General features: G+C 38.8%; 1 protein-coding gene across 1 annotated transcript in view; it reads left to right on the top strand.

Moving 5' to 3' along the window:
• RFTN1 (raftlin, lipid raft linker 1) overlaps positions 1-18,817 on the top strand; it is an 89,767-nt gene that overhangs the window by 33,834 nt on the left and 37,116 nt on the right. The window contains exons 3-4 of the mRNA XM_072329870.1: positions 1,189-1,375; positions 14,168-14,276. Of these exons, the coding sequence (XP_072185971.1) occupies positions 1,189-1,375; positions 14,168-14,276 (296 nt within the window). The remainder of the gene's footprint in view (positions 1-1,188; positions 1,376-14,167; positions 14,277-18,817) is intronic.

The following is an 18,817-nucleotide window of genomic DNA, read 5'->3' as shown; positions in this document are numbered from 1 at the left end:
GGTCAAAGTGTTCCATTATCCTCCCTTGGAATGTGGTCTTATATGAAAGAAAGGGATACAAAGCACAGCCATTCTGTTGTACTTTGAATTATTTCTCTGTATTGTAAGTTTTGAATATTTATTAGTCTTTTATAACCTATTTCATTATTCATAACGGGTAGCTACAGAATTTGATGATAAAAGCAGAACAATGAAACCTTATTTCGCATCACTGATGTCTTTCATACAAACCGTTCTCTGGTGAATTTTTTAAAGGAAGGCCCAAGCTTGCAAGGTGCTGGGCACCTCTGTTGTGTTTCCTGTGACATCCCTTCCCTGCTGGTTTCAGTGGGAGGGAAAGCTGTTCAACACCTCACCATACACTGTGCTCCAGCATAGTTAGGAATGAAATAATAAGTAGCTCCCAGCAGAGGTGGAAATGAAAAGGCAGAGGCCAGGGAGGAAAGATATCTTTTCAGAGAAGATTTCGACGTATATGAAGTTTTACTAATTTAGAGAAAAAGACACTGAAAGGCTGGTTCTCTGGAAGCCCACAAGACTCCAAGGAGATGCAGGGAATTACTGTACTGCCTGCCTATCTTTTATACACTGAGTCTCTGACAGCAGTCAGCATCATCTGTTGCTTCATAGGAAGGCATAACACTCCACCATAAACACATTGGGCATGGATTATTTTCATGCATAGGACTCATCCTCGTCTCTAATATGTAGAGGTTTAAACTCTGGGATTCTGGGTTTACTGTCTGTTCTGGAAAGACTTCTCATCACTGTGGGTATTTATTGCTCTTAGGGCTGTCATTGGTACACCTACAAAGTACTCTCTGGACATACTGGTAGATATTTGGTCTCAGCAGCAATCTGATACGAGTAAAACAATACAACTTTTGTGTAGATGTCTACTTTGGTTTGTTGCTTTTGAATTCAACATGTACAGCCCTTATTGACTATCCCCTTTCCCTCCCAGACTGTGTAGGGAATTTTTAATCACCCCAGTCTCTTAAGCGATATGAGTTCTTCACCAGTACAGTCTGCTTAAAATGTGAAATACAAAATGGGCTTCAGGAAATGTCAATTTCTGTGTTAATATGCAGATCAGTGTGAAGCTTGCTTAACTCTTAAAGAGCCTGGATTTTAAAAAAGCATGATAGTCTGGTGTAAGATTATTGACCAATTTCTTTTTGTTTCCAGCTGAGTTACCAGGATCATCTGCAATCAAGCTCTCCTCTTTGCGTGATCTTCCAGCTCAGCTGCAAGAATTATACCAGCAGGGCTTCGTCTTGGCTGCTGTCCACCCCTTCGTGCAGCCAACTGATGAAAAAGAGAAAACTCCCCAGGAACAAATCTTCAGGGCTGTGCTTATCAAGAAAACAGAAAGGTAAAGCACTTCCAGTGAACTGGGATAAAAATAGACAATGTGATTTCCTGCTGAGTTTTGACCTACATCAGGAAATTATAGCAGTTTACTGTGCAAAACTTGATTCTTTTAATTTTATTTTTTTTTAATGTTTTTTTTTTGTGAGCTTGAATAGGCTTAACATGTTCTTCATGTTTACAGTTCATCTCCAGTTTGGCAGACGACTCAGGGAATAACAAGTTGAAATATGCTCTTATATTTTGGGATGTGTTGTCATGAAAGGCAAACAAACAAACCCTATGCCTGACAGTTTGTGAGGATGGTCTGGTTGGTACCCTTTGAGAATTTATTGGACTAAATTAAGACAGAAGAAGTATTTGCTCATAAAAGATGTATTTTGTGTTTAGAGGGTCACAGTTAATGCAATTAATTTGAGAGCCACAGTACTACTGCATGCTTTTATCTACAGACTTTGGGCTTTTCTTTCCTCTAAACAATACAAGTTCTTTCAATTTTTGAATCAATGCAAGCTCCTTAAATAAAAAAGATGCTTTCTTGCTTTGTTCAGAGTCCTAAGATATATTAATATTCTACATAGTAACAGTTTGAGGATGAATAAACAAACAGGAATTCTGGTCTTTTATGCTTTAATCTGATTCTTAAAAACATCAATAGAATGTACTGATAACTAGTCCAAAAGCGAATTAAAGTGTGAATACTTTAAACACAGATTTAGGATTTTTACTTCGCTATTTCAGTTACAGTTTAATGTTATTTGAGCATTCATAACAGATGCGTTATTGCAGTTATGTTGTGCAGTTTTCCCACATTAATTGCATTTTCCATTCCCCTCTTTTTACATTGACCTTTACTGAAATCTGGAGGATAACTCAATGTTCAGTTGCTGATTTCAGTCTCTGTCTTTCTGATGCTGTGTGAATGAAAAGATTTAGGCCTCTCTTTAAAGAAAATCCACCGTTCAGTTCACTACAGCCTGGTGATCAGCTGGTAGGAAATATGAACAGGGTCAAACTTCAGTCTGTGAAGGAAGAAGTTCTGTGTTTCATTACCGAATTCGCAGGCATTAGGTATCTCAGGCAACGTTAGCTTCTAAACTAACACTTAATTGCCTCTCCTTGCTTTTAGTTTTATTAATGCAGAACTTTGAGCTGCCTTCCTGATCCTGTTGTTTAAATGGTTTCCAGTTTTATGGCCAAAATATAAAACGTTTGGCTAAGCAGTGGACTTCTTGAGTAATATTGAGATTGGCTTATCTGCTCGTTAGGCCTCGCTTTCCCTTCCCTTCCCTGATGCAGGTAATGAAAGTATGTGCATGCCTGACTTTGCAATGAGGTCATAGGGCTCAGCATCTTTCAGGACAGACATGTCAGGGGAAAGCAGCGTTGTCCTTGGCAGTAAGAATGTAATGCCAGGGAGCTCAGCGTCTTGCTGTTGTACCATATCCAGTAGTTTACATCTGTGCAGAATGAATGTGGAGGAGTCTTAATTGCCTACTCACTTGCTTGGGTGCCAGTGTTTTGTGCTCTTTAGCCAGCTGTAAATGACTGTACAAAATTAAAGACAGTAGAGAGTCTTGAACCAATTAGATTTCCTCTTACGTTCACACTTCATTTCTTTGCATTCTCGTATCTGTCATTTCTGGCTGCCTGAGAAAGCAGAAGAGAGTTGGTGCAGTGGGGAAAAACAGAGAAGTATCAGAAGGGGAAGTGACATCAGTTTGGTGTTACTTGTAGTTTAAATACTCCTGAGTTGGGCTAAGGGCATGGGAGCAACTGCTTTCATAGTGTGTGAATGCAACGACTCATTGTCAAGCACAGTGAAGAGATGGATATTCTGTGGATTTCACATGACCGCAAACTGTATAGAGACATACTGTACTGGAACCATGAGTTTATCCTCCTCCAGCAAGAACTGTGTGAGTGTGGAAAATGTATGGCAGTAGGAAGAATTTTGGAAAGATCTTTCTCATTACATTGCTGGTAAAAAAATAAATGATACTTTTGTCACTGAAGACTGTCAGGTCTCAGGCATTTGTAGGCTATCTCTGTGTAAAACAGCTAAACTCTTGGGTAGATGCAAAGGTCTGCTTATGATACTTGTTGATGACATTAGTGTTTATTTCTTTTATGAGATTTTGAAGCGTAAGTAGTCCAGCTACAGTTGCAGGTTCAACACTCACATAAGAAGTTAAAAACGGTCTCTTAGCTGTTCTCTCTGGTGGTGGTGCCAGGCATGCACAGGGAGACAAGGAGTCATAATAAGCTGTTTGCTGAGGCGTGGGGCCACCCTCAGGATTCCCCAGCCATCTGCAAAACCCCTGGGCATTAGCTTCTCTCTTAGTACACGTATTTCTTCACAGATAGCTCTGCTTACCTTGTCAGTTGTCCAGAAGGCACCAGGTGTGTTTTTTTCACCTAGCTGTTATTGTTGCCTATGGAGTTGTTATGTTAGTGCCTTCTGATGCAGTAGTATCAATTCTGTGTATAAAGAGGTAGAACTGAATAGTTGAGCCAATCTGTCCACTTTAATCAATATTATGACTTTCTGTGCTTGTTTTATGGTTTAAAATGAATACCATCACCTCTCATTTTGAGTTGCTTTATGTAGCATTGCCTCTCCTAAGGTAAGAAGAGGCTATATTAGCTGCAACAAAAGATGTGCATCAGGATCTACAAGCTGCTGCTATTGTGAGATTTGCAGCGCCTTCATTTGTTTGAGAATAACACGGAGAAAGGAGTGCTTAGATGTGCCATGCATTAAAACTCACTGAGAAAAGTATCAAATAGTGTTGATCCTCCTATTTGGCATCGTCCTGGAGTTTCAAAACACGTAATGTAGATTTGAAACATCATTGTACATTGGCTTCTTTCTTTGAAAGCCACTAGAATAGTTCCAGCCTGTTCTGGTATCTTTGTCACTACATTGTTGTAGCTATCTATTCATTAATGGTAAATACAAAAATAGTCGTTCCTGCTCGAGGACATTTAGGGAAATACATTCCTATCACATATAGAAGACACCAATGTTGAAAAGCAGAGTTTGTCCCTTGGAAATGTTAAGGAAAACAGAAGGATAGATTTTTTAATTTTTTTTCAAGTCAACAAGAAAATGATCTACACTGCAAAAAGTGTCACGTTCAATTAAATAGATGGAGTAAAAGAAGTATTTGATTCCTTAGGGGTACTGGGCACAAAGATAGTCTGCTAAGGATAGGACCGTGCCATAGCTCTTGTATGCCATAGCTCTCATATTTATTTAATATAACAGACTTAAACCTATTTATTTATTTCTGTAGCATCTAATTGCATTATGAACACTGGTCAATTGATTGATGATGGTTTGGAAGTCAAAGAGGGTAGAATAATGGAATATTTGAATGCTACTGTGTTTACTTTCTTCCTCTCTCAGTTTCAGTGGACTATTAAAATGAAAAGCAGTTGACTGTTTCACTTACTGTACTAATTTCTGACACACTTGGTTTTCTCAGAGAAGTTGTTTCATAAGAAAATATGCAAAGAGGAATCTTCAAGCCCTCATTTTTACAGGTTTTTTGAAAATAAATAAATGCAAGGAAGGCTCCAGATGTGAAGTGTAGCCCACAGCTTGCTGATTCACATTGATTTTCACACTTGAGAAAAGTTGATTCGCACTGATTTACACTTGAAGACAAGCATCTCAGGTAAAAGGATATATGGTAGTATTCTGAAAAATGAGAAACTGTGATAGCTTGTTTCCCTTGGCAAAGGGAATGAGGAAGGTCAGCTCATTTGTAAAGTCCCGTCTAACAAAAATGTGGTGAATAGCATGCATGTCATTCATGTGCCATGGAGGAACGGAACAGGAACAGAAAGATTATCAGTTCTTCAGGTGTGAGATAACATTTCTCCCTCTTCCATTTTATTTCCCAAACTCACTACTTTTAAATACTGGAATCTTGAGTTTAAATGTCTTGTGCACATCAGTATTACTGACAGCGTGCCTGTTTCTTGCAAAGAAATCCCTGAATCAGCCTTGAAACAAAGCTACGAGAAAACCATAGCACAAAGCTGCTTTAATTATTCCCTTCACTGTAGTGACACCTCTGTCTGATGTCTTGAAGTTTAAAAGTTCAGTGTTAATTAAAATGCTTGCACTTCTCTTCCTAAATATTATGCACAATGTTATCTTCTGCTAGGAAATACTGATGTTCCAGACTCACCAGCTGTCTACTTAGAGTAGGTTCTTGTGTGTTTGCAGATACTTTATTTTACAACAATAGAGTGAAGCAGGGGAAAAAATGTGAATTCCAGAGAAGTCCTCTCAGTGGTTCATGTATCTCTTAACACATACCCTTTTACCCATCTTCCCTCCAGTGACTAAAGCAGTGATCAAGGAAATGTTGCAATGCAGAATTAGACTAAATAATGTAAGAATAATTCTTTTGCAGTTGACTTCTGTGTTTACCTCAAACAACTTCGCAGCTGTTCTCCTTTACTATAAAATAATGAGGTGTCAGGTGCTCCAATTATACACTTGATGAGATGATTTTGTTTCTATTTTTATAATTTCTCCCTGTACATTAATCCCGATGAAATGCAAACTTTCATCACTCGGCCAAAAATAATTGTATTTATCGGCAAAGGAATTTGACAGACTTGAGTTCAAAAGTTTAATAGGAAAGCAGGATTTTTGCAGGGTTTTTCTTCTGTTTCACTGTTTAATTCTAAGTGATTTCTGTTGATGTTACCTTCTGAGATGTAGCTAAATTTTTGCGTTCTTTGTGTCACTTAAAACCAGGGTTCTGCAAACTACAAGTAATATTAAGGTAGATTTATTTAAATGCAAATACAGAGTATTGAGATGGCTTTAACATGCAGATGAATTAAACAAAACGGTGGTAATTGTGGTGTTTCTTCAGCGCTATGTTTGCATTTCCAGTAGTCACTGTGCACTTGGTATTTGCTTAATTATGTTGACTGAATGTTCTGGGCAGCTGAGTAAGGGGAAACCCTGCTTTTTTGCACACAAAAGACCAGCTCTTTCTCTGTATTTTTCCAGTAATACTGAACTCCCCTTGCACTTGTAGTGAACAGCTTTAGTTTCCATGAAGGCAGGAAAACCCAAGAACTGATGAAGTGTGACAATACATAATTATGTTAGGAAGAAGCAGCAGCCTCTTGAAGCACGATGCTTCACAAAGCACGGGTTGGTCCTCTGTCTTGGGCTTGCATGTTTGATTTCCAGAGGCACTGAAAATGTTTTGGAAAATATCCATTCAATTTATTAAATTTGTGATTCTTAGATGTTTCAAAAACACCTCCTAGACTGAAAATGCTTTTTTATTTCTTCATGCATTTTCAGTAGTTACTTGAAACAGAGAGTTCTTGCTCTGACTTGGTGCTGAATTTCTTTGATTGGGCCTTGAGCCATCACTGACGCATCTGCCTGGCAAGCCTGTCCTTGTACTGCCTTGGATATTTTCTCATTTTCCATGTGGAAAATTTTCATGCCATGTTTGATACTCAGTGGCGCACATCACTCAAACATGCGTGATGATCTGGAGCCTTTCTTGGAGTGCACAGCCTGCCGTGCCAGCTGCATCTCTGTTCCTTTGTTGTCTGCAGGTGTATCAAAATACAGAGTGTTCTTTGTCCCATCCTCTGCCACTGATCAAGTTGTTAAACGTGACAGGTCCCCAGGAGCAGACCCTTTTGGTACTCCACCTGTTACTGGCATACAGGGCATTACCATTAACCAATTGGTTTGTCCTCATCTGTTTTTCCAGACTGTAGCATCCAAACTTAAATACAAAAATGCTCTTATGAAACCTACCTGGAGTTCTGCCTTCAGCTCTAGGGCCCCCCAACACAAGGACACAGAGCTGATGGAGTGGTTCCAGAGGAAGCCATAAATACTATCAGAGGCTGGAGCACGTCTCCTACAAAGAAAGGCTGAAGGAGCTGGGCTTGTTCAGACTGGAGAAGGGTGTACTCAGGGGACCCCTCATTGCAGTCTTCCAGTACCTATAGGGGGCCTGCTGGGAAGCTGTAGAGGAAGTGTTGTGATTGGAAAAGGGGTAACAGCTTTAAGCTAAAAAAAGTAGGTTTCCATTTTCCATCTTAGGCAGGAATGCTTAACTTAGGGGGTGGTGAGGCACTGGCACAGGCTGCCTGGAGAAGCTGTGGGTGCATAATCCCCAGAAGTTTTCAAGGCCAGGTTGGATGGGGCCCTCGGCACCTGATCTGGTGGGTGGCAGCCCTGCCTATGGCAGGGAAAGTTAGAACCACGTGGGCTTTAAGGTCAGTTCCCACCAAAACCATGCTATGATTCTGTGAATATTATGAGAGCTAGCGCCAAGCATCTTTGTCAGGCTGCTGTAAATGACCAGTCATTTTATCATCAAAACAAGTCAGGTTGGTTGTTATTTAGCAAGGATTTGCCCTTGCTAAATCCTTGCCTGTTAACTCCGTCTTCTTCATGGGCTACAGAGTCTCTGCAGAAATATAGGATCCCCATTCTAAGGTGTTTCAAAAGAATACAGCCTGAAGAAAAATAAGTGATCTTCTCCAGTGCTCTGTGCTTTCTAGAGCCTAGCAAATGTACATACTTCACTCTGGTACAATAAGTTGTTAATTTAAATGTAAGTGCATCTGTGTGTGTATGTGTGTATATTTATTTGATTTGCAGATACAATTTAGGCCTAATTGTGGCTAATTCTGACCTTACTTTTGTGAACATCAGGATCAAATGCATTTTGTGTGTTAATGCAGAATGCGTTGTTGCTCTCAGCAGGCTGAGTTCAGCTTGCTGGAAGAACAATATTTATTTCATACCCAAGAGTCAACACATATCTTCCTTTAGCTCAAGGGACAATGGCTTGAGTTTTTAAAGCCTGTTATTTGTTTCAAGTTCAAAGAAGTTTCCTTACGACAACTCCTAACATTGACCCAAAATAAATGTTCTTTCAAAAGCGTTCTCAAAATTAGAAACGCTTGTTAAGTGTTAAAAACATGTTATGAACTTTTCTCCACAAACTCTATATGCTGCTCTTACAGTTTTTTAATAATTACTATCAAATGACACATATTCCAGTTATGAGATTTCTTCTGTAAGTAAGAAAATACCTACTTAATAAAGTTAAAACAGCAGTTTGAACTCCTGTTTGGAGTTGAGATTGTTGTGATACAATTTACCTGCATATATTTTTTGTTAAAATAAAAACAAGAAGTTTTGGTTTTTTTTTTTAGGTGGGCAACGTAAATTTTGTGAATTTTTAAGTGTTGACTTTTTTGACTTTCAGATAATTGAATCTTGGCAGCTCTTTAACCTGGAATTAGACCCATATCAACCGCTGATGTCGATCCTCTAAATGTGTTTCTGTTTTCTCATAATATAGATCAGATGGTTATGAATGTACAATTACATTTTGAAACATAAACTATTTTGGTGTGGAATTATTTCTGTGTAGTGGAAAATCTTGAAACATCGTATACTTTTCTCACAGCATCTTAATGAAACAAACCATCTTAGAGTATCTGTGCAGCTTCAAGTGTGCTTTCATGGTTTTGAATTCATAGGCATGAAGAACTTCAGAAAGATTAGGACCTTGTGGTGTTCTATCCCTTATTTTCTTATTGTGTCTGAAAAGGGCTGGAAATCCAGTATGTAACGGACACTGAATTGTCAGCTTTAATAGTTAATGTGTAAGTTACTGGTAGTCTACAGCTGGTAATGGTTTATCTACCATGAAATGATGCTTAACTGCAAACAGATGTGTAGGAAATGACAGCCTACTGAAACAACCATCATAAAATATTATTTTGGCCAGACAGCTTCCAACTGTAAGTGAAAAATCTTATTTATTTTATGTATTCTCTTTACTGGCAGTAGAGGTCCTGTTGAGGATTCAGGATCCAACTCTTTCAAGTCTGTGGTCCTCATTCTGTTCCTTATCAAGGACACTTCAGGGTGCCCTTCTGCTCCCAACCCTGACATGCCTGCAAGCACTGTCCCTCTTAATAGTGCCAGGTAGGCTGTAATTCCTCTCAGCTATTTGCCACCCTCTGGTTAAGATGTTTGGTAGTCACTGAGGGCACCCACAGAGACAGAAAATGCTTAACCTGGAAAATCAATAAAGGTAAAGCATGAGATACATAACAAAGGAAGAAAAACAAATGAAAGTCCAGCATGTATAAAATGCAGTGGAAAGTCCCATCTGTCCACATGATTACTAACTTGTAGTTTCCCTCTCTTGGTGTGGCGTGGGCAGCTCCCTGCTGCATGCAAGGGAACCACATCCATTGCACTGCCACTTCTCTTCCCTTGCAGGTTTCACAGAATACATTACAACAAGCCCTGTTCATTGTCTACCAGCTTTTTGTTAGACCTAGCTTCCGAGGTATGGCATCATTGTATCACAGCGTGCCTCTTGGGCTGAGGCACTTTTAATTGGCAGAAATGTATTTCATGAGAAGAGCAAAGGTAATAAAACTTGAATGTTCATTTGGAGACAGTGAATAGTGGGAAGATTCAGTTTTCCATCCTGGAAGGATGGGAAGAAGGAGGAGGACATTGCTAAGTTATACATAAAGAAGAAAAGTAATCTTTCAAATTGTTGAAGCTTGTATATATGTATTTTTATGTACATATATATATTGTTGAGACATTTTGTGATGGGAAGGTGGAAATGAATTTTACATAAAACCATTACTTTCATTTAAAAATATTTTATATATTGACCTCCTATTAAGTTCCCATGCTACAAAATTAAGAGGAGATTCTGGGTTATGGATGACTGGGTTAATGTTCAGATGACTGACATCATTCCTCCTTCAAAAGAAGGGGATATGAGTGCGGGGTTGAGAATGAAGTCAGGAGATCTGGACTTCACTTTTGATTTATCTTCTGACTTCTGTGATCTTGATAGATATTCCTGTTTTGAATCATAGAATGGCTTGGCTTGGACCTTAAAGCCCAACCCAGTTCCAACCCCCAGCCATGGGCAGGGCTGCCCCCCACCAGCTCAGGCTGCCCAGGGCACATCCAACCTGGCCTTGTGTGCCTCCAAGGATGGGGCACCACAGCTTCTCTGGGCAGCTGTGCCAGTGCCTCACTACACTTTGACTAAAGAATATCTTTCTTACATCTAACCTAAATTTCCTGTCTTCTTTGTGTTTAAAGCGTTTCCCGTCACTAGTGCACTGTGTAAAAAGTCAATCCCCCTCCTGCTTATAAGATCCCTTTAAGTACTGGAAGGGTACAGTGAGCTTTCTCCAGAGCCTTTCTTCATAGGGGAGGTGTTCCAGCCCTCTGATATCTTCGTGGCCCTCCTCTGGACCTGCCAACAGCTCCATATCCTTCTTTTTCTGAGGGCCCTGGGCCTCGAAGTGATACTCCAAATGCAGCCTCATGAGTGCAGAGTAAAGGGGGATCATCACACCCCTCTGCCTGCTGGCTTCCCATCTTTTAATGCAGCTCAGGATACAAACAGTTGGCTTATTTTGGAGATTTTTACTTTGGGGATCCTACTTCATAGTCTGCAAGGAAAGTGGTCCGAAAAGTAGTCCTGTTATATTAAAAAAGGAAAGAGAAAATACAACTTCTGATCAACACAGAATTTACTCATACCTATATTTAGCTACTTTTGTCTGGCTATACTAACAATATTCAAAGAGCATAATGAGAGACTTTTATGATGTTGATGAAATACTTCGTGATTCATGTACGAAAAGCACTGTTTATTATATAGAGGCTGGAAATACATTCTTGTCCACCTGGCTTTGCTCAGATTATTTTTGCAGTCTGTGCAATCCAGGGCCGTTTATTACCTTTGCATGAAAAGCTGTAGCTCTAGTTTTGTTTGTTTGTTTTTGACTGAATGAAAGGCACTTACTTATTTTTTTCCTAAAAAGCTAAAAAACTCCTACTATGGACAAAGACCTCCCTTTAGCATGTATGCATGTATTTTATTTTGAATGCATGGAAAAATAGTTTTTGGTGATATGCAGTATGTCTGTGAGGCTAACTAAAGACTTTATGGCCTTAACGGGATCTGCTACATGTATTCTGTAAAATAATGTTCCTAGCAGACTGCAGTGGTCTTCCATGCAGTTATTTTCAGGAGCCCTAGAGCCATAGAGCAGAGGTAGCCATCGGACTCTTAGGAGAGGAATTCATTGTCTTTTGTTCTCTTAAATATTTACAAGCAGCAAGTGCCTTTCACAGTAAAGTGCTTGTTAAAGGGGGAAAAATAAACAGGTCATTTTAAGGAGTGATGGTAAGAATCACCATGTTTTTATGGATATCATCTGCATCTCGAGTAGTTTTTACTGCTTTTAAATGGGTTGCAAAGTATGTCCTCAGAAAACTGCATGAAATGAGAGGCCAGGAAGTTGCTGAGGTGCAGAAGAGGAATTAAGATAGAGTGGTTCAAGGATGAACTTCCCTCAACCTTAAACTTGTATAAACCTCATCATTAAAGGCTGAGATTAATTTATTTTTAAAGATAGACAGTGGATTTAAACATTACAGTGCAATGCTTCTGGTGCTTTTGGAATGATTAGAATAGTAAGCTTTTGTTTGTTGCAGTCAGTGATTGCAGCAGCAGCACTGCAAACTGTCACTGTGCAAAGATTTTGGCAAAGAGTGGACATGGGAGGGAATGTGCCTTTGGATCTGTTTCATTCTTTCCCGTTCCTGGGCCTCACTTTAAATAAGCATTAATAGCGTGGCACGTACATTCAGGATTTGCTGTGTTAACTTTGAACTTGGGCTGTGTTGTTTCCAAGTCTTTGTGCTAAGGGTATCACTTGAGTGGGGCTGGTCACTGAGGTGAGTTTCCTCAGCTGATGTTTAGTCCTCACATATGTAAAAGTCTGGTGGAAGTCGAGAAAAAAATGAGATTGCTTGTATGAAAAGGGCTTGGTTCCTTGCTAACCATTCCTACTAACCCACTTCTGGTTTGTAACAATACAGAAGCTGAAACACTGGAAAACTGCAGTTGCTCCATTTGATGTTGTATGTACTTCGCATTGTTATATCAAGTTGCGTTTTGGTGGCTCATTAATGCTAGAACATTAGAGAGCCTTAGCTTGTACACGCTTCTGTCTGGAAGCTTGATTTCTAGCCAGAAGTGTTGATTAAATAGTATCAGGGCTACATTTCCAATTAGTCATATTGAGATTTTTGGAAAAAAAAAAAGAAGTATAGCACTATGTAGCCTAGCAGGGAGGCTTTCTTACGTTTATTTCTGTGTTACTGAGAAGCCATTAATCTATGAAAGAAAATCAGCACAGACTGGATTAGTTTATCTAGGACTTTATCTAGAAGATTAGATACAGTTGCTGTAGTTTATGTGCTGTCCCTCACAAAATGACCTTTTTTCTCTATATCAAAATGATCTTTTCTGCTTGAATGAATCTCTGTATGCCTGTTAGAGAGGGGTAGTAGTGGGACCCTTTGAGTTCCCCTGTAAATATTTCTGTAAAACATATAAAGATGTTTGAAGAATTTCCACGGATAGCAGTGTTTACTCAGATTCACAGAACTGTAGGGGTTGGAAGGGACCCCCTGCTAAACCATCTTCCCAGTAGTAGGTTGCAGTAGGTGTTATACGTGGTTTAGTAAAGAACAGGACCACAAGTTACAAGAAGAGCCTTAAAAGAAGAGGAAGATGAAGTAGGGAAAGGGCTTTAGTGTTCCCAAACAGTTCACTGTCTGCAAAATGGTATTGAATGGCCCATGTATTTGTGAGACGGAGAAGTGAGGTGAGTATATACAGTCGAAGTTGGGAGGATTAAGTGAAAAATACAATGAAAAATACAATGAAAAATACAATGTATTTTGATGCTTTAGGAAATTTCTGCGGTATTGCCTTGGAAACACAAAGTTACAGTCAGCAGCCCACACGTCTCACTGCTCAGTAACTTCACTTCTCGGGGAAAGCCCCTGGGACCATTCATAGCTGGAGCGTGTGTTTGACGTGTCACACGGTCTCAGTCCTCAGAACAAGGCTTTTACACAGAAATGCTTTCATGAGCACTGAAGGCCTGTGACACCCTTGTTTTGATGTTGTGCTGCTTCCTCAGCAGTCTGAATTCAGGCTTCTGAACCTCTCTTCCTGTCTCCTCTGTGCCCACTAGCCAAGTGGTTTCTGACCTGAGTTAGGGTTTTGCTTCAGATTGCGTCTTTTGATGCTCAGTGTGGGATGTTAAGATAACTACTTTGTTACTAATCCCAAGAATTACAGGCTGACTTTCATTTTTATACCCTCCCCTGTGTGTTTTCTTGAAGAGCAGATGCAGCAACTGATTCTCTGAATTTCTGTATTGGTCAGACACAATCAGTTTCCTTGTACTTAAAATGTACTTCTCACTTAAAATGTAACAAACGTCTCACTTTCCATACAGATGACATTAATTTTTTAGACTGCCCTGATGGTCCCAGAGAGTCAGTCAGTTCCTAGTACTGGAAACTGCTTTCCGAAGATCTGAGAGCTGTGCTTCCTATGCATCCCCTTGCTGTTGGCTTTAAATGCCAATCTGACAAAGTATTTCCTGGATGTGCTAAGAAATTTGGAAGTCCATGAGGCGTTCCGCAGTGCTCAGTCACTGGAGTGATTTTCTGCCCTAGGAAGCAGCAAGGTGCTGTAGCTGCATCGTGTCAGCACTGTGCTGAACACTGTGGAGTGAATGTGTTGAGACTGATTTTGTGTCTTAAGTGTTAGCTCCTTGGGAGAAGTATTTATAAAGAAGGTATCTGAGTATCCAGTGTTAACAAGAGAAATTAATTCTGTTTTTCTACTTGTCTCTTTAGGTCTCCAAAAGGCGGCATCCATAGTGAAGGGTATATCTTGGAGGTAGAGTGCTGCTCCTCTGTAAACCAACTTTCAGACAAGAAGGAGATACCTGATTTTATTAAGAAAGTGAGTAAAAAAAACAACAACAACAACTTACAAAAACAATATGCCTTGTGCTATAGTTAGTACTACTCGTTGTGTCAGTCTGACCATGGGCATGTGCTTACATTTTGTGTGGTTGAAGCACTTCGACAGAATTTGGTGGTGGTTTGTAATTTTAAGTACCTGAAGGGCAGTTGTACTTAAGAAATGTATTAATATATTAATACTTAAGAAATATATTATTGATAACACTATTGTGTGTAGCTAGGCGTCCTGTTATCTCCTAGAATCCTGCAGATTACTTAAGGGTTTTTTGGTATCATAATGTTTGCAGCTAGAGATGGTACTTTGTCATTCTCAATTGTGCTGCTTTCTATACACTTCCATGTACTGGGAAAATTGAAAATAACCCTGAAATTCCTTATTTGTTTCATTCTTTTAAAATTACTTTTGATGATTAAATATTCTACTAGACTGGAAATTAGCAGGCTGTGTCCATTTTCATGAAGACAGATTTGCTGTGCGTGGTTCAGATTTTGCAGCATCTGTTGTGTCCTATTACATGTTATAAAAACTAGCAGTAAATACTATGTTGACATAGCCACCTGGTATAAGAATAGAGTGAGTAGGCGTACTCCCTCTTAGCTTTAATCCATTTTGCAGTGATAATAGTGAATATTTTGTAAAATAGACTTTAGCACAGGCTGTGTAAGTTCAAAAAGGGACTCAGCTTGACAGACTACAGTCATGTTCAGTCTCTCCTTTTTACTGTGAGTAGTAAAAACTGGCTTAAAAATAATGCATGTATGACTATCTGATCATCATCATACTTACAGATAAATACATTCGGATATCAGAGAAAACAAGTTTTCTGAACGCTTTCAGCTTTTCAAAAGTTTGATTCCAAGTCTTATTTTCAGAGCTTACTACAATAATGCATCTACACTTAGGTAAAACTGGTGTAATTCTGATGTACTGATTTCAACATGTTGCTCTTCAGTTCTTTAAGTTGAAATATCCGTTGCTGCTGGTAGCAAGATTTTATGCCGTTCCGATTGAAAAATCTTTGCATTCGAGTCTTCAGAAAGAGCTTGGCTAACGTCAAAACAAGATGACAACCCAGGAGTTGGCTTATTTCCATAAATATTCAGTTCTGAGACTTTAAAATGCTTTTCTAGACATGGAAATGTTTCTGTTGGTAGAATCAATTTGATTATGGGGTTATAAAGATGCCTTTTTGAGATATAATCATTTAAATTTTAATAGCTGAAATGTATACCTACTGTTGCTCTGCAGGCTGAGTATGTCGCTCATCCTCAGATGTTATTTGATGTAGAGGAATTTGAAGTTCTTTGAAGTTGTTGCTGTCAAATGTGTGCTGTGTCCATGTCTATATCTGATTAAACACATTATGAAAGTCTCAACGCTTTTTTGTAAATATAACTCAGGAAACAGGACTTGTTTGGGAGTAGGAATTAATTGTCATATTAACTAATTTGCCTGAGCAAGAAAAACATCCCTTGCTCTTAAGGGCAAGTAAAACAGATGTTTACAAACAAAATAAGTGAAAAATAAAGAAGTTCTTCAAAGGCAGTAGGAACAAAAAGCTATTAGAGAGAGCAATTGCTTGCTTTCAAAAAAGAACAACCATAATTCTTCTCAAACTATGGAATATAGTTGAAGTTAATAGTGTGTTATAATTGAGTAGTCAAACCTGGATCACAGAGCTTTTTGTAAGAAGGGCTTTTAGCACAGGTTTGTGATCGTGTACGGCATTGCAAATCAGTATATCTTTAAAAAGATACCAAGTATGATACCCATATCTTCAACATTTTCTATGAATTTACTAGAACAAATTACTTTGGGAAAAATAATTTTATTATGCACTCCTGAGCATGTATCATTTACATGGAATTTGAGAAGGATACAAGTTTAATAACTGCTTAACTCATCTTTTGTTGCATTGAAAATGCTGTATGGAACAGTACCTGCTTGTTCCTAACAAACACAAAACATTTTTGCAGTGGAATACAACATAGGCAATAAACTATTTTTTTCTTCTATAACTCTTCTAAATGGAGAAGAATAATGAAGTAGGAACCGTATTTAACCTGGAGAATGCTAATAGCTCATTGAAACCATTTGCCTCGGTACTGTGCTGATTATAAAACATTTCAGCAATGCCAAAGAAAGCTCTCCAGCCAAATCTGTGTGCCGCTGCTGAGAACTTTCTGCACTTTGTCTCTGAATTCTCTACTCCCTTCTATAAATTTTTGCCAGCTCTTTGGCTTCTGACTGTGCTAAGAGCCATGAAAGAGAGAACGCAGTTAAGTAGTGAGGACATAAAGTAGCATGGGATATGTTCTTCCTGTGTCTATTTCAGTTTGATCTCATTGGAGAGTCCACATTTCTTGTCCCTGTGGACTCAGTATCCTTTCTTAAGGAAGTAGGATGAGCATGGAAAAGCATGGTTTAAGAATGCTTAAGAATTCAATTGAATTCCAAACGGAGGCATCTTCCCTTAGTGTTTTTGACTAGAGAACGACCTTTCTGTGTTGATCTGTCCTTACTTGACACATCTTAGAAACAAAGCCTGTTTCTTCCAACAAACCTAAGGCTGCACAGATGAGTAATTGGTTCTGTGTGTCTGCATAGAGGTAGAACAGTTTAACTTCAGGTCACCGAAACTCCCATGTAATGCTAATCTTCTGTCTGAGTGTATTGTATGAGACTGTGTTTGCCAGATCTGATCACTGCTGTTCCCTGCATTTAGTCTTATTTTGTAGCGCGGAGCTGCCACTAACACCACTTTCCTAAGTGGTCCTCTGAGCATCTTCTGTACTCCAAAGTACCCTGGAAATTACTGGGAGCCCTGCATCTGTAATGGCTTTTCCAGTAGATTTGTTGACATGTATTTTCTAGACATGTGATTTCCAGTAATGGCTGGGCCAAGGAGTCTGGTGGTACTTCAGTTGTTAAGTGGGACTCTAGGAAGGCATACAACAACAAAATGCATTGCAAAGAAACTGCCACCCAGTCTGAAACAGTCATCACCAGTCCTCCTTGTACAAAAGCAAGTTGCCTCTAATTAATGATGAATAGAAGGTTGGACTGCATTGAAAGGGTCTTTCACATACAAATTTTCATAGGAAACTGCAGACTTTTGCACTCTCATTTCTCTTGCCATACTGTTATAAACATACAAATAACTGTATGTATATGTATACATATCACTGGTCAAAGAGAGGTTCGTTCTCCAGTGTCTTTTAAGTGGCTAGATAGAAACAGTGTTGGATTATTTAAAGACAGCTGTTTCTGCCATAACATAATACCAAAATGCCTGTGAATTCTCAAGAGCTTTTAAAATCTTTTCAGTAGATGTTCCCAGTGAGAGGGGTGATTGAGCCCAGATTTGACTGTCCACTTATTTCCTGTGTTTACTCACATCAGAATGAACATTTGTCATATATAGTCAAAACAAAGCACGTATCCATGTAGTTGTGGAACTGATGGTAAATGATTTTGAACTCTTAACTTCGGAGTTTTAAAACTATCTTGAGCATCTAACTAGGTTGAGGTATGGAAAATGAGAAGTGTCATAGAACGAATTTGTCCAGAAAATTACATACTTATACTTTTATAGATGTTTTGTGCTTGTAACAATACGGTAAGCAAAATGAGAGTACAAAAGCGTACAATTTGTGTGTGTAAAAATTACAAGTCTTACATTTTTGGGGGCTTTATAATTAAGAAGAATACTGGTTCTGGTATTTCTCACATTTTTGACTCTTTTTACTTCTGATTCTTTATCTCTTAATCTCTGCTTTCTGAGAAGGAACAAAGTTTGTGTGTTCTGAAGAGCACCAGGCTGTTTGTGGACTTGTTGTCTGTGTTGCTGCAGTCTTACAAGGAACTTATTTCTGAAGTCTCCAATTGCTTTGTTAAGTCCAGAGTTTGTTAGGTGGATATTGTACTCCTCAGCATTACTTGTTATGGTAAATATTTATTAGCTGACCTGTTCAGAAATTTCCTGCAGGAGATACAGTCAGAACAGGTGGCAGTAGAAGATAGAAAGGGGAAAATATTGAATCTTTAATATTGCTCATGGGGTAGTTCTTCAGATGAACAAGAAGTTCAAATGTACTTCTATGGCTAGAGAATAACTGCTCTGGAGTGCTGTTTATTACCTAGGATTACTCATCTAGATGTGATCTCAACCTCTTTTAAAATCAATTCCATCCTTGAAGCAAACCAAAAAATCCCACCCTAAACCTTCATTCTGCAGAGTGTTTGCAGAAGAACAATACAGAAGTTATTCCTTTGGCACTTTGTAATGAAAACCATCTTGGAGCACTTTTTCTGCTTTTGTTTTTTGGTTTTGTGTTTTTTTTTCTCAGTACAAACAGAGCCCCTATTTAATTTTTAAGTACTTGGATCTTAGATACAGCCGTGAAGCAGCTAACGTTGGTGGTTCAGTTATTTGTGATCTGCTGTGATAATGTTTATTAACGTGCATTTTGTTAACGTTTTGTAAGTGTATATATAAAAGAAATGGTAAAAAATAG

This window comes from Excalfactoria chinensis, chromosome 2, assembly GCF_039878825.1.
Source record: "Excalfactoria chinensis isolate bCotChi1 chromosome 2, bCotChi1.hap2, whole genome shotgun sequence".
Lineage (NCBI taxonomy): Eukaryota > Metazoa > Chordata > Aves > Galliformes > Phasianidae > Excalfactoria > Excalfactoria chinensis.
The sequence above is the reverse complement of the archived record's forward strand: the minus strand, read 5'-3'. Positions and strand labels throughout refer to the sequence as shown.